The sequence below is a fragment of the Paralichthys olivaceus genome, chromosome 12 (genome assembly GCF_024713975.1).
Source record: "Paralichthys olivaceus isolate ysfri-2021 chromosome 12, ASM2471397v2, whole genome shotgun sequence".
Classification (NCBI taxonomy): Eukaryota; Metazoa; Chordata; class Actinopteri; order Pleuronectiformes; family Paralichthyidae; genus Paralichthys; species Paralichthys olivaceus.
In genome coordinates this window covers 10,220,905-10,235,620 of record NC_091104.1, presented here as the reverse complement: position 1 = coordinate 10,235,620, position 14,716 = coordinate 10,220,905, and the positions used below count along the sequence as shown (strand labels likewise).

General features: G+C 43.1%; 1 protein-coding gene across 4 annotated transcripts in view; it reads right to left on the bottom strand.

Moving 5' to 3' along the window:
- The window catches only part of myo10l1 (myosin X, like 1), a 98,665-nt gene that overhangs the window by 9,142 nt on the left and 74,807 nt on the right, over window positions 1-14,716 (bottom strand). Inside the window, exons 4-26 of one of the 4 annotated variants that reach the window (XM_020097886.2) lie at window positions 7,661-7,848; window positions 7,024-7,158; window positions 6,304-6,428; window positions 6,133-6,146; window positions 5,909-5,993; window positions 5,559-5,665; window positions 5,273-5,402; window positions 5,062-5,180; window positions 4,816-4,962; window positions 4,623-4,723; window positions 4,362-4,428; window positions 3,984-4,076; window positions 3,788-3,856; window positions 3,613-3,695; window positions 3,253-3,355; window positions 3,077-3,157; window positions 2,862-2,986; window positions 2,620-2,737; window positions 2,428-2,534; window positions 2,055-2,340; window positions 1,021-1,935; window positions 747-870; window positions 504-642 (exon numbers count right to left, since the gene is read on the bottom strand). In XM_020097886.2, the coding sequence (XP_019953445.2) occupies window positions 504-642; window positions 747-870; window positions 1,021-1,935; window positions 2,055-2,340; window positions 2,428-2,534; window positions 2,620-2,737; window positions 2,862-2,986; window positions 3,077-3,157; window positions 3,253-3,355; window positions 3,613-3,695; window positions 3,788-3,856; window positions 3,984-4,076; window positions 4,362-4,428; window positions 4,623-4,723; window positions 4,816-4,962; window positions 5,062-5,180; window positions 5,273-5,402; window positions 5,559-5,665; window positions 5,909-5,993; window positions 6,133-6,146; window positions 6,304-6,428; window positions 7,024-7,158; window positions 7,661-7,848 (3,461 nt within the window). Of the gene's footprint in view, window positions 1-500; window positions 643-746; window positions 871-1,020; window positions 1,936-2,054; window positions 2,341-2,427; window positions 2,535-2,619; window positions 2,738-2,861; window positions 2,987-3,076; window positions 3,158-3,252; window positions 3,356-3,612; window positions 3,696-3,787; window positions 3,857-3,983; window positions 4,077-4,361; window positions 4,429-4,622; window positions 4,724-4,815; window positions 4,963-5,061; window positions 5,181-5,272; window positions 5,403-5,558; window positions 5,666-5,908; window positions 5,994-6,132; window positions 6,147-6,303; window positions 6,429-7,023; window positions 7,159-7,660; window positions 7,849-14,716 lie in introns of all 4 variants that reach the window. The other 3 variants (XM_069535876.1, XM_069535878.1, XM_069535877.1) reach the window with 3 other exon arrangements.

Sequence of the window (14,716 nt, the reverse complement as noted above, 5' to 3'; positions counted from 1 at the left end):
TACTCTGGTTACTGAATATCTATATTAGTGCAATATGAAAAGTTTTTAATTCACCGTTTTGAATAATAATCATTTTTCTTTTACATTCAACAGTGTTCCTCACATTAACAAATCACCAACCTTTGCTCTAAATGTATTTCAAATGATTCAAAGTACATCAGTTTGAGTGGGATACTGTAGTTTTCCAGTACTGCAGAGGGTTTAAAGCTTCAAGTTAGAGACTCAAACACTGTATTAAATACTGAAACGTTTTTACGAACATGCAACTACTAGATAAACTGTTAAATTCATGCAGTGTGAACACAAGCATGCACTATTAACGAAGAAAATACGTTTTCTTAGGTGAAAACTGTTGCACAATGTTTATACATTTTAGTATTAAATTATACAACACAATGATTTAATTGAGACTTTTCGTCAGCTTCTACTGAACTTCACTTCTAGCAGAGTTGTGGTTTCATGCTGTTAGCATGCAGGCTTCACTCAGTAACAACTACAACAACCTCCGTGAGAGAGTGGAGAGGCCTCCTCCTTTCTTGTAGAGCCAGCCGGACTTCAGAGACTCTTGTTTGGAGCGGAACCACATGAAGGTTTCGTCCTTCAACACACACCAACGCCTCCGCCACGGGATCATCAGGCCAGCTGAGGCAGGAAATGAAATGTTATGTTAAACAAAAGAGGTTTCATTTCAAATTAAAACCACCACTTTTTTAAAAAGTACTGGTAATTTGGTAATATGCCCTCACCCTTCATGTAGAGGTAGCCGTGGAAATATGGAGGACCATTTCCATTAAGCAACAACACTCTGCCGTTTGTCACTTCTTCATCAGTGTCCATCATCCCATCATGCTCATCATCACTGTCTGCGTACTGCAACAGTAGACAATAACATCAATAACAATAAGAATAAGAACAAATAAGAAGTAGAAGCAGAAGAAGAAGAAAAACATTTTCAGTTTATCACAATACTGAGTCAAATTTAAAATAAAAAGTAAATTTTCACTGCAGAGATGCTCATACATGTCTGCGTGCACGCGTGTGAGGATGCGTGTGAGTGTGTGTCCTCACAGAGTCGGAGCTGCCTCTGTAGGACTCGATGCTGGCGTTGGTGCACGTCGACTTCCTCGGGTGTTCCTCGTCCGTCACGGCAGCACTTCCTCTGTTGCTCCCGGATACGGAGCTGTCGTCTCCAGCCGTGACAGACCCCTCCTCCTCCTCCTGATCGTAATCTGACTCTGTGTCGGCCGGCATGCTGTAGATGGGCTCCTCGCCGTCCAGGCTCTCCACCATGCTGACCTTCCTCTCCGGCTCCACCTTGGCTGCCTCCTTCTCCTCCCCCTCTCCCAAGGGAGGTGGGGGTCCTGGTGGTGGTGGTGGAGCTGGTGGACCATCGGAGCCATCTCCAGGTGCTGGGAGAGGCGGAGGGGGAGGAGTTCCAGCAGCAGGAACTTCATCTGTGGGCAGGGGAGGTGGAGGAGGTGGTGCAGGAGGAACTGTCCCCTCAGCGAAGGCAGGTGGTGGAGGAGGGAGTTGGGCAAATATTTCCTGATCCAAAGGAGCATCTGTCTCTGCAGGAGGAGGGAAGTCAGGGAGAGGGATGCACTCCTCCTCAGCGTGGAAGCCCTCGTCTACCTCCTCCTCTTTGGATGCCCCTCGAGCAGCACTTGCACCTCTGGGAGTCTTGGCCTCGGCAGCAGGCTTCGCTCCTGCTCCTACCAGCGAAGGATCCACGCCTCCGAAGTTCAGGAGGTCGATGAGCTCCGTGGCCTTGCGAGACGCCTCCTTCTTCATCCGTTTGATCTCAGCGTCTCGACGCAGCTGCAGCTCCTGTTTGGAGGACTCACACAGCTGCGACACCTCATCCTCTCTCTTCTTTTGCAAGCGTTCAATCTCCCGCTCCAGCTGCAGGATCTCCTCCATCTGCCGGGCCTCCTCCTGGAGACGAGAAGAGAAGGAGAAATGGAGTAAATCAAGCAACATTTGCTTTATTCTGAAAATCAAAGGAAGCACAGAGAGCTGCCTTATCCCTGAGACCATGAAGATTCAGCACTTGCCTCTGAGGATTTATCTTTCTTGTCAGCTCCTTCACTCTCTTCCTCCTGCTGCCCTTCACCAACTGACTTCTTGTCCTCCTCCTCGTCCTTCTTCTTCAGCGCTTCCTCGCTCTTCCTCTTCTCCTCTCTGAGTTTTCGAACACGAGTGCGCGCCACCTGACCTCGTCTGTGTTTCTGCAGCACCAGAGCCGCCTTGCGCTGCTTCACGAATCGCCTGCGCTGGATGTGCTTTCTGAAGTGTTTCTGGAGGGTGACGACACCGGCACGCACACGCTTGAAGTGCTTCCTGTGGACAGAGCAGGCATAGACATGGGACACAGTGTCACAGAGAGAGAGAACTTTGTTTTTCTATTTCATATCTGACGGGACTTACTTGGCAGAGAAAGTGAGAAGATGAGCTCGGATTATCATAGCAGCTTGGCGTCGGACTTCATCCCTGTCTTTCTCTAAACGCTGCTCCAGAGACTCTTTCAAAAACACCTGTAGAGAAAAGGTAAAGAGTTACTAGGAGGATAATTTACAGACAACCCCTTTACAGCTGTTGCCAAAAGCTCCTAAACATTACCTTGGTCTTGCCTAACTGCCACTCTTTCTTTGTCTTGTCATATTTAATGAGAATGTCTGTGCTCCTTTTTTTATCGTCTCCAGCTGCTGCTACTTTTTCTTTCAGGATGATCTTATACCTAAATGAGACACGAGAGATTAAGCAGAAGAAAAAGATAAGACAATTCCTCAAAAGCAACTCCTCTTGGAGAGACACGCAAAGAACAGAAGAAGATGACGATAAATTCAGATTAAGATATTTACCGAGAGAAAAAGTCCTTGAAAGTTCTGCGGACGGGGAACCCGGCACGACGGATCTTCACAGTCTCCAGCATCCCAGAATACCTCAGCTGGTTCAGGACGACCTCCGGGTCGAACACATTTGGATTCTATGTATAAAATAATAATAAAAAAAGATTTAAGATGCGATCTTGGTCTGAGAGAGTATTCATGTGAGTGTGAGACAGAAGCAGAACGACCTTCTGCATGTTGGGTTTGATGCAGCGGATGAAGAAAGGGTTGGACACACTCAGAGTGGCCATGAGGGCATGGAGGGAGTCCTGAGGAGACGGAGAAGAGAGGATGTCTTAGAGCTTTTCTCCTGATTGTATTTACAAATGCTTCTCAATGGATGTTAACTACATTCATCACTCACCCTGAACTGGGAGCTGACTGTAGGTTTGCGTCTGGCTGTTCCCATCTTCTCCTCGTTGTTCCTGCTGCCAACTTTCTCAAACAAGTCATAGATGAAGTCCAGTCTGTGAAGCCACAGAAACAAAACAGATTACGTGTCTACAGCTGATACTATATTTTAGGGGAAACAATATGAAAACATCTAAATCGGTGGCATTCTCGTTTGTTTGTTTGACCTGTGAACAGGCTTTCTCAAAAACTGCTAAACTTTGGATGTATTTAAATTCCAAGCATTTAACCTTCCAATTTCTAAAATGAACGTATTCCTCTGACCTATTAAAGTCTGAATTTACTCTTCACTCAGTGTGTCAGAGCGTCCTACCTGCTGTCCTTCAGCATGTTTAAGATGTCGTCTCTGAAGGTGTCTCTGTTCTTCTCCAGGATTCCTTTAGCATCATACAAGACCTGACGGGAACAGGTTCATCATAATATTTCTGATATGCACAATAAAATCTACCATGTGTTTCCATGAAGTGGTTAAGTCTTGTATAACTCACCTCCCCCGCATAGTGTCTGATACCAAACTGATGATCAGCGAGTCTGGGCTTCACATAGTAAGGGTTTGTCTGCAAACAAGAAAAGGTCAACATATACATACATATTTATGTAATGTGAAGTTTAACGGCAGCAAAGCAGCTCAACATTTGTGTGACTAACACATGAAGTGCATGAAGAAAAGTGTAAATAACTTACAGAGTGTCGGCTGTGCAGCTTCTCCAGCAGAGTGAAGTCTGTTCCTTTGGGGAATCGACTCTCTTCATTCACCAGAGCCAACAAACCCAGTTTCTAAGAGAGAGATGGAAAAAAGCACCATGTTATTGTGTCCTCTTTATCAAATCAGCACCATTTCAGATAAGTCATCAGTCCAACATTATTAGATCCTGCTAGATTTAGTTTTAACCTGCTTCAGCCAAGCTCTGAATGAGAAAAGCCTGTAAAGTTTAAACGTCACATGTTAAAGACAATATGACTGTTCTTGGCAATGTGGTATATAACAGTCAATATAGCCCAGAACTCATAAGAGCTTAACTCACTGTTTATGTCGTCAGATGTGTAAATGCCATTTCTTACTTTCTCTATGAGGTCGAGACACTCTGCGTTGTCCATCCAGTCTATGGCGTCCCACTGAACACCCTCCCTGTGGAGAGGAAACCCAAACAATCATGTATTAACAAGTGGTTTACTTTAAATTTAAATTAACTGAAAAAAAGAAAATGATTTAACGAATTAAAAAACATAATGTCTTTGAGTTTTTCTGTTAATGGTGTTTTACACTTAACAATGTTAATATCAATATTAATACATGTGCTGTAGATGTCTGTAGAAGTGCACCTGTTGTACTCCAGCTGCTCCAGAGAGAAGATATGCTTGTTAAAGTACTCCTGAAGTTTCTCGTTGGCATAGTTGATGTTAAACTGCTCAAATCGATTCACCTGGAAGGTACAGGAAACACTTCTTATATACAACATGTCCCCATGTAGATGAAATAGAATCCTCCGAGTGATTTCAAGCTTAGAGTTCCCACCTCAAAGTTCTCGAAGCCGAAGATGTCGAGGATGCCGATGGACTTGAAGTTTTCTTTCCCTTTGATTTTCTGATTGATCTTGAGGATGATCCAGGAAAAACACTGGGAATATAGCGCCATGGCGACAGAGTCCCGGGAATCCACAGCCTGCAGCAGTGAGAGGGAAACCCGAGGGATTGTTAAGATGCCAGGAAGAGGCTGTGATACATCTATATGGGCAGAATGAACGTGTGTATATGTATATACCTGCTCTATAGTGAGAGGGGAGCAGATTTCCTCTCCTCTGAGGATTATGGATCGCTGAGTCAGGACCTCAGACAGCTGGAAGGCGTCCAGGCCCAGCAGCTCACTGGCATTAGTGACCACTGGAAACACAGACAAAGATGTGTTGTACATGTGTAAATTATCCATCTCAGCTTTAATTGTGTAACTCATTTCACTCAAGACATTCACTGACCTTGCTTGGTGGTGATCTGAGCTCCTCCTGCAGTCATGAACTCGATGTTTCCCAGCTGTAAGACTCCTGACAGCAGCTTGAACATGTCTCTGATCTCCTCCTCTGTGAACTCCAACACCTTCAGCGCCTCCTGCACAAGACAAGCACATGAGAGGAGATCAGGCACTGCCAGCTTTAAAAACGTGTCATAATTAACTGGAAACGTGAAAGCAGAATTCAACTCTTTTTTTAAGTTTTCAGGTTTGAAGAATATTGGAGACACAGCTGGTAATGAAGACAAACTGACCATGACGCTGTTAAACAGTTCTTTGTCATTCAGGCTTTTGTCCTTCAGACATCCTGATTGGCTGAGGTAGTGGAAAGATTCCGCAGGGTCTTCCAGGAAGTAGAGGCCTGACGGAGGAAATTTATAATGTCAGCGTGACAGAGGGAGAGATGCATTTTATATCTAGTTATAGTGAAATTATACACACACACTTCCGAGATTGTTATCTCAAGTGCATCTCTTATCTCTACTAAATTGATTTGTAAATCATATAAAGCTTGTGAAATCATGTCAGAGACACATGTGTTTCTGTGGAAACTTATTAAGTTTTTAAAGAGCATTGTTGATATGCTGATATAAGCTTCTCTTACTTTTATGCTCTTTGTTAGCTCCCGCCAACAGAGCGTAGAAAATGTGGTAGTTTCTCTCTCCAGGATTCTGTCGTACCACACGGTTCTACAGCAAAATCAATGCAGCAAAGCCTCTATTACCATTTCATTGTGATTCACTATGTAACACAGACAGGTCAGTGGTGATAAGTTTAAACATGACATGTGCAGGCCACAGCCTTGGACATATTCCCAGACGGAGTTACCTTTTCCAGTAAATCTGGATGGTAGAGAGTCAAGGAAACAACAATCAATCTTGAGGTTTATATTTTAATATCCTTTAAGTCTCCTCTCTGCTTATAATGCAGCATAAACTGAATATATGTGTAAAATACATCTGATAGAAATAATCTTATTTGGAGTAGACATGAGGATACAGTCAATGACGCAGCCTCCCTGGATGTTGCCACACTCAGAGAAGTGAAGCTGGATGAACTTCCCAAAGCGACTGGAGTTGTTGTTGTAAACGGTCTTTGCGTTTCCGAACGCTTCCATGATGGGACTGCAGGGGAAAACAAAAAAAAGGAAAAACTGAAGTTAGTGTCATCTGTTGTGTGTGACATTCAGAATATAGTCCACCAACCACATGCAGCAGAGGATGCTCCCTCAACGACTGCATTTCTCCTTAAGCAACATTTCTACTGACCTTTACTTATCTAGAAAGACTCATGAAGCGTGCTGTTTCTTTTTCATGCTTCATATTAGCACAATTACACACATCACTAAATGCCCGATGCAAACGATGCTTACTCTCACAGGATGTGGTCTTGCTCAGGGGCAGTTTTGAGACTTGGGGTCTCAAGTCTGCTTTGATTCCCACTTGAAAACAAAATACTTTTGTCTTGAACTACTACAATTTGCAAATAATAGAAAACAGATGGATGAAGTCTCCTCCTTATACTTTGGTAGAAATGTGATAAGAATTTGTTGAAAAAAATCTAAATCAATAACTTGAAGATATTGTATTGTATTACTGTATAAATATTTGTTTAAAAATGACTCAACTTAGACTTGTCCTTAAAGATTTGATTTGATTATAATAAAAGTTATAGTACACATACTTGTGTAAAGAAAAAATGTGTCTTTGTCATGTTTACCTGCTCTGTACGATGGCCTGCTCCACACGTGTGGTTTTCTCTGACGGAGGAGTCCCTCCTGATTTCTGGCTCATCACTGACAGGAACTGAAGCAACAGTTTAGTGCTCTCCGTCTTCCCTGCACCCGATTCACCACTGGATTGCACACACACACACACACACACACACACACACACACACACACACACACACACACACAACTCAATTCAATTAAATGATTAAATGCCCTGTGACCTTCTCTGACATTCCCACATCCTCGTCATAACTGGTCTGGTTGTGTAATTGATGTTGAGGTTTGATATGTTCATTAGCTCCCAGTCCAACCAAGTGAGTTGAAGGCTGAGTGTAAATGAAAGAATAAGAACATGTCTGACCCTACATGTAGAGCGAGTCAGTTAGAGAACCGGACCAGGAGGGGGGTTAGGGGTTAGCTTCTGAGCAACATATTCAGTGTGTTGGTTACGAGCTCAGTAGGGCAATAAGAATAATGTAAGCACCCTCTGGTCCGGTGCATGCTGGGATAGGCTGCAGTCCCCTGAGAGCACACACTGTACAAAAAAGAGATGGATGAAACGGTAATAGACAGACATGAGGCCTTGAGGCAGGAATTAGAGCTACAGTGTGTTTGTGAACTCACCTGATGAGGACGCACTGGCTGTCGTGGCGTTTCCAGATGCAGCGGTAGCATTCGTTGGCCACAGCAAAGATGTGCGGTGGCAGCTCCCCTAGATGGTGCTTGGAGTAAAGGTCCACCCGCTCTGGGTCGTACATACCCGGAATCTGCTTGTAGGGGTTGACGGCCGCCAGGATGCTGCCGATGTTCGTCTGAAAACAGACACGATATGACACAGTTCAGTCATTTCTATCTTGGGATCATGCTGTTACATGGACTGTATATATTTAGATGGACGACATGACATGACATCAAATCATTTTGATCACCCCCTGGTGGCTGGCTGCAGTATAGATCATAAATGCCTCCTCCATGTTAGTGGATGAGTCATGGACCAAACTGAAAAGTCCAAGAACGTGGTGAATACATTTTTCTCACAGATGGTTTAAGGTTGTTTTTTTCATCACACCAATATATGTTCAAATCTTTATGTAGTATGTTTTGGTCGTCTTTGATGCTATGATAAATAGGGGGTGACTCGTGATTGGTTGAAATGGCATCGCTCGTATGTGGGATATTTTTGCTTCCTTTCTGAACAGTGGGCAGAAGTGGACATGGAGTCCATCTTTATTACAGTTCCTGTGTTGTTTATGTACTTTTTTCTTTTGCTGTCAGTTACAGACTCACATGCAAGAGCTCAAAAACACACAGTACTTGTACATCAAATATAAAAGCAGTCTTGTGCTGATATTAACCTGGATTGGAGGATAAGTAAATAAATAAATAACAATGGAGTGAAAAAAAACCTACAGCTATTTGTGCTGAAACAGTCACCTTGTCTTCGAATGAGAAAGTGAAAAAAAAAAGGTTGAGGTCAGCATCCCCTCCATCGTGTCATATTACCCTGACTGTGCATCACACATAAAACTGTGAGACACCATACACACATGAACACACTGTGACACAGAAAGATGAAATTCAGCTGATCAGCTTATGGGAAATCCATCTAGGGACAATTTTTCATCATCTAGATCAGGTCACACCCACGGAGGCTGTTATTGGTCTGTCGTCATGGTAATCCTCAGGATTCAGGACCAAGAGGACATATCATAACCGTGATCCACAATCTACAGCCTTTATAAGCGTTTTATCTCAATATTGATTGAAAACTTCACAGAGATTGTTGTCTTCAAGTCATCTGAGGACATTATGAACATCAGCTAATGCATCTATTATATAATATTTCAGATTTATACTTCATGCTATATGTACCCTTGGAAATACACAGGGATCATGCATGTGTTGTTCCTGTGTGATGTGTGTTTTCAATTAATTCACGTTTTTAAAAGGGAACTATAACCTCATGAAGCCAATAATTTATTAGTGTGATGATTGTCTATTTCTAATCCACAGAGCAAGTGACAGAAAGTGGCCAGCATGGCCGTAGCCAGTTATGAGGCCACCGAGGTCGGGACCTCGGTAAGTATTTGATAAACAAGATGTCAAAGCCTATATGGCTGGACCGTGTATGAAACTCTAGAGGGCTTTTAATTTGAAACGATGACTTTTAATTTGACACGGATACAGGAAGTCGCAGAACCGCTTCTCTGCTTCTGATTGATGTGAAACGAAACAGCTTGACACTGACAGCTATCCTACTGTAAAGTTTAAGTGAAAGATATTAGTTAGATAAAGTTATTGCTAAGAAGCTTTCATACACAACATTAAGAGCACTTATTTGAAGAGTCCAGGGCTCAAACAAATTTAGCTGGCTTGAGGCTATGAGAGCTAGTTAGTTAACTAACTCAGTTAGTTAACCCTAGCTTGCTCGAAACATGCCAAAATTTGGTGTGGGTGCATAGCAGGCTACCCTTTATTAAATGCCCGAAGAATGCTCAGAAGAAAAGTTATTCCAAAATATCTTGTACTTTTGATTCAAGATTTGGTGGTTTGACTCTTTCCGAAGGTCGTAGAAGCTCGGGGATGGTACCAATGGATCGGGCATTCCCACATTAGTTGGGATGGAACCAACTTCCAAGTCTCTATGACCTTCAGAAAAAAAGTTATTCAAGAATATCTTGATCTCCAATGGCTTCTCATCCCTAACCCTAACCCTAATCACAACCCTAACCCTAACCCTAATCACAACCCTAACCCTAATCAAAACCCTAACCCTAACCCTAATTTCAGCCCTAACCCATATCACCTTAGGGTGAATAACTCTGTGCTGCTTGCTCGAAACGTGCCGAAATTTGGTGTTGGTGCGTAGCAGGCTACGCCTTATTGATCAGGTAATGCCCAAGTCTTTATGACTTTCAGAAGAAAAGTTATTGCAAAATATCTTGTACTTTTGATTCAAGATTTGGTGGTTTGACCCTTTCCGAAGGTCGTAGAAGCTCGGGGATGGTACCAATGGTTCGGGCATAGCCACATTAGTGGAGATGGAACCAACTTCCAAGTCTCTATGACCTACAGAAAAAAAGTTATTGAAGAATATCTTGAGCTCCAATGGGTATTCATCCCTAACCCTAACCCTAATAGCAACCCTAACCCTAATCACAACCCTAACCCTAACCCTAATAGCAACCCTAATCACAACCCTAACCCTAACCCTAATTGCAACCCTAACCCTAACCCTAATTGCAACCCTAACCCATATTAGGGATTAATTGGAATAACTCCGCGCTGCTTGCTCGAAACGTGCTGAAATTCAGTGTGGTTGTGTGGCAGGCCACCCTTTACTAATCATGAAATGCACAAGTCTCTAGGTCTTTCAGAAGAAAAGTTATTCAAAAATATCTTGTACTTTTTTTTATAGATTTGGTGGTTCCACCATTTCCGAAGGTCGTAGAAGCTCAGGGATGGTACCAATGGATGGGGCATTCCCACATTAGTTGAGATGGAACCAACTTCCAAGTCTCTATGACCTTCAGAAAAAAAGTTATTCAAGAATATCTTGATCTCCAATGGCTTCTCATCCCTAACCCTAACCCTAATCACAACCCTAACCCTAACCCTAATCACAACCCTAACCCTAATCAAAACCCTAACCCTAACCCTAATTTCAGCCCTAACCCATATCAGCTTAGGGTGAATAACTCTGCGCTGCTTGCTCGAAACGTGCCGAAATTTGGTGTGGGTGCGTAGCAGGCTACGCCTTATTGATCAGGAAATGCCCAAGTCTTTATGACTTTCAGAAGAAAAGTTATTGCAAAATATTTTGTACTTTTGATTCAAGATTTGGTGGTTTGACCCTTTCCGAAGGTCGTAGAAGCTCGGGGGTGGTACCAATGGTTCGGGCATAGCCACATTAGTGGAGATGGAACCAACTTCCAAGTCTCTATGACCTACAGAAAAAAAGTTATTGAAGAATATCTTGAGCTCCAATGGGTATTCATCCCTAACCCTAACCCTAATAGCAACCCTAACCCTAACCCTAATCACAACCCTAACCCTACCCCTTCCAAAGGTCGTAGAAGCTCGGGGGTGGTACCAATGGATCGGGCATAGCCACATTAGTGGAGATGGAACCAACTTCCAAGTCTCTATGACCTACAGAAAAAAAGTTATTGAAGAATATCTTGAGCTCCAATGGGTATTCATCCCTAACCCTAACCCTAATAGCAGCCCTAACCCTAACCCTAATCACAACCCTAACCCTAACCCTAATTGCAACCCTAACCCTAACCCTAATTGCAACCCTAACCCTAACCCTAATTGCAACCCTAACCCTAACCCTAATTGCAACCCTAACCCTAACCCTAACCCTAACCCTAATTGCAACCCTAACCCTAACCCTAATTGCAACCCTAACCCATATTAGGGATTAATTGGAATAACTCCGCGCTGCTTGCTCGAAACGTGCTGAAATTCGGTGTGGTTGTGTGGCAGGCCACCCTTTATTAATCATGAAATGCACAAGTCTCTAGGACTTTCAGAAGAAAAGTTATTCAAAAATATCTTGTACTTTTTTTTATAGATTTGGTGGTTTCACCATTTCCGAAGGTCGTAGAAGCTCGGGGATGGTCCCAATGGATCGGGCAGAGCCACATTAGTGGAGATGGAACCAACTTCCAAGTCTCTATGACCTTCAGAAAAAAAGTTATTGAACAATATCTTGAACTCCTATAGGTTTTCATCCCTAACCCTAACCCTAATCACAACCAAAAAATCAAACACTAATCACAACCCTAACCCTACCCCTTCCAAAGGTCGTAGAAGCTCGGGGGTGGTACCAATGGATCGGGCATAGCCACATTAGTGGAGATGGAACCAACTTCCAAGTCTCTATGACCTACAGAAAAAAAGTTATTGAAGAATATCTTGAGCTCCAATGGGTATTCATCCCTAACCCTAACCCTAATAGCAACCCTAACCCTAACCCTAATCACAACCCTAACCCTAACCCTAATTGCAACCCTAACCCTAACCCTAATTGCAACCCTAACCCATATTAGGGATTAATTGGAATAACTCCGCGCTGCTTGCTCGAAACGTGCTGAAATTCGGTGTGGTTGTGTGGCAGGCCACCCTTTATTAATCATGAAATGCACAAGTCTCTAGGACTTTCAGAAGAAAAGTTATTCAAAAATATCTTGTACTTTTTTTTATAGATTTGGTGGTTTCACCATTTCCGAAGGTCGTAGAAGCTCGGGGATGGTCCCAATGGATCGGGCAGAGCCACATTAGTGGAGATGGAACCAACTTCCAAGTCTCTATGACCTTCAGAAAAAAAGTTATTGAACAATATCTTGAACTCCTATAGGTTTTCATCCCTAACCCTAACCCTAATCACAACCAAAAAATCAAACACTAATCACAACCCTAACCCTACCCCTTCCAAAGGTCGTAGAAGCTCGGGGGTGGTACCAATGGATCGGGCATAGCCACATTAGTGGAGATGGAACCAACTTCCAAGTCTCTATGACCTACAGAAAAAAAGTTATTGAAGAATATCTTGAGCTCCAATGGGTATTCATCCCTAACCCTAACCCTAATAGCAACCCTAACCCTAACCCTAATCACAACCCTAACCCTAACCCTAATTGCAACCCTAACCCTAACCCTAATTGCAACCCTAACCCATATTAGGGATTAATTGGAATAACTCCGCGCTGCTTGCTCGAAACGTGCTGAAATTCGGTGTGGTTGTGTGGCAGGCCACCCTTTATTAATCATGAAATGCACAAGTCTCTAGGACTTTCAGAAGAAAAGTTATTCAAAAATATCTTGTACTTTTTTTTATAGATTTGGTGGTTTCACCATTTCCGAAGGTCGTAGAAGCTCGGGGATGGTCCCAATGGATCGGGCAGAGCCACATTAGTGGAGATGGAACCAACTTCCAAGTCTCTATGACCTTCAGAAAAAAAGTTATTGAACAATATCTTGAACTCCTATAGGTTTTCATCCCTAACCCTAACCCTAATCACAACCAAAAAATCAAACACTAATCACAACCCTAACCCTACCCCTTCCAAAGGTCGTAGAAGCTCGGGGGTGGTACCAATGGATCGGGCATAGCCACATTAGTGGAGATGGAACCAACTTCCAAGTCTCTATGACCTACAGAAAAAAAGTTATTGAAGAATATCTTGAGCTCCAATGGGTATTCATCCCTAACCCTAACCCTAATAGCAACCCTAACCCTAACCCTAATCACAACCCTAACCCTAACCCTAATTGCAACCCTAACCCTAACCCTAATTGCAACCCTAACCCATATTAGGGATTAATTGGAATAACTCCGCGCTGCTTGCTCGAAACGTGCTGAAATTCGGTGTGGTTGTGTGGCAGGCCACCCTTTATTAATCATGAAATGCACAAGTCTCTAGGACTTTCAGAAGAAAAGTTATTCAAAAATATCTTGTACTTTTTTTTATAGATTTGGTGGTTTCACCATTTCCGAAGGTCGTAGAAGCTCGGGGATGGTCCCAATGGATCGGGCAGAGCCACATTAGTGGAGATGGAACCAACTTCCAAGTCTCTATGACCTTCAGAAAAAAAGTTATTGAACAATATCTTGAACTCCTATAGGTTTTCATCCCTAACCCTAACCCTAATCACAACCAAAAAATCAAACACTAATCACAACCCTAACCCTACCCCTTCCAAAGGTCGTAGAAGCTCGGGGGTGGTACCAATGGATCGGGCATAGCCACATTAGTGGAGATGGAACCAACTTCCAAGTCTCTATGACCTACAGAAAAAAAGTTATTGAAGAATATCTTGAGCTCCAATGGGTATTCATCCCTAACCCTAACCCTAATAGCAACCCTAACCCTAACCCTAATCACAACCCTAACCCTAACCCTAATTGCAACCCTAACCCTAACCCTAATTGCAACCCTAACCCATATTAGGGATTAATTGGAATAACTCCGCGCTGCTTGCTCGAAACGTGCTGAAATTCGGTGTGGTTGTGTGGCAGGCCACCCTTTATTAATCATGAAATGCACAAGTCTCTAGGACTTTCAGAAGAAAAGTTATTCAAAAATATCTTGTACTTTTTTTTATAGATTTGGTGGTTTCACCATTTCCGAAGGTCGTAGAAGTTCGGGGATGGTCCCAATGGATCGGGCAGAGCCACATTAGTGGAGATGGAACCAACTTCCAAGTCTCTATGACCTTCAGAAAAAAAGTTATTGAACAATATCTTGAACTCCTATAGGTTTTCATCCCTAACCCTAACCCTAATCACAACCAAAAAATCAAACACTAATCACAACCCTAACCCTACCCCTTCCAAAGGTCGTAGAAGCTCGGGGGTGGTACCAATGGATCGGGCATAGCCACATTAGTGGAGATGGAACCAACTTCCAAGTCTCTATGACCTACAGAAAAAAAGTTATTGAAGAATATCTTGAGCTCCAATGGGTATTCATCCCTAACCCTAACCCTAATAGCAACCCTAACCCTAACCCTAATCACAACCCTAACCCTAACCCTAACCCTAATTTCAGCCCTAACCCATATCACCTTAGGGTGAATAACTCTGCGCTACTTGCTCGAAACGTGCTGAAATTTGGTGTGGGTGAATAGCAGGCTACCCTTTATTAATCATGAAATGCCCAAGTCTCTATG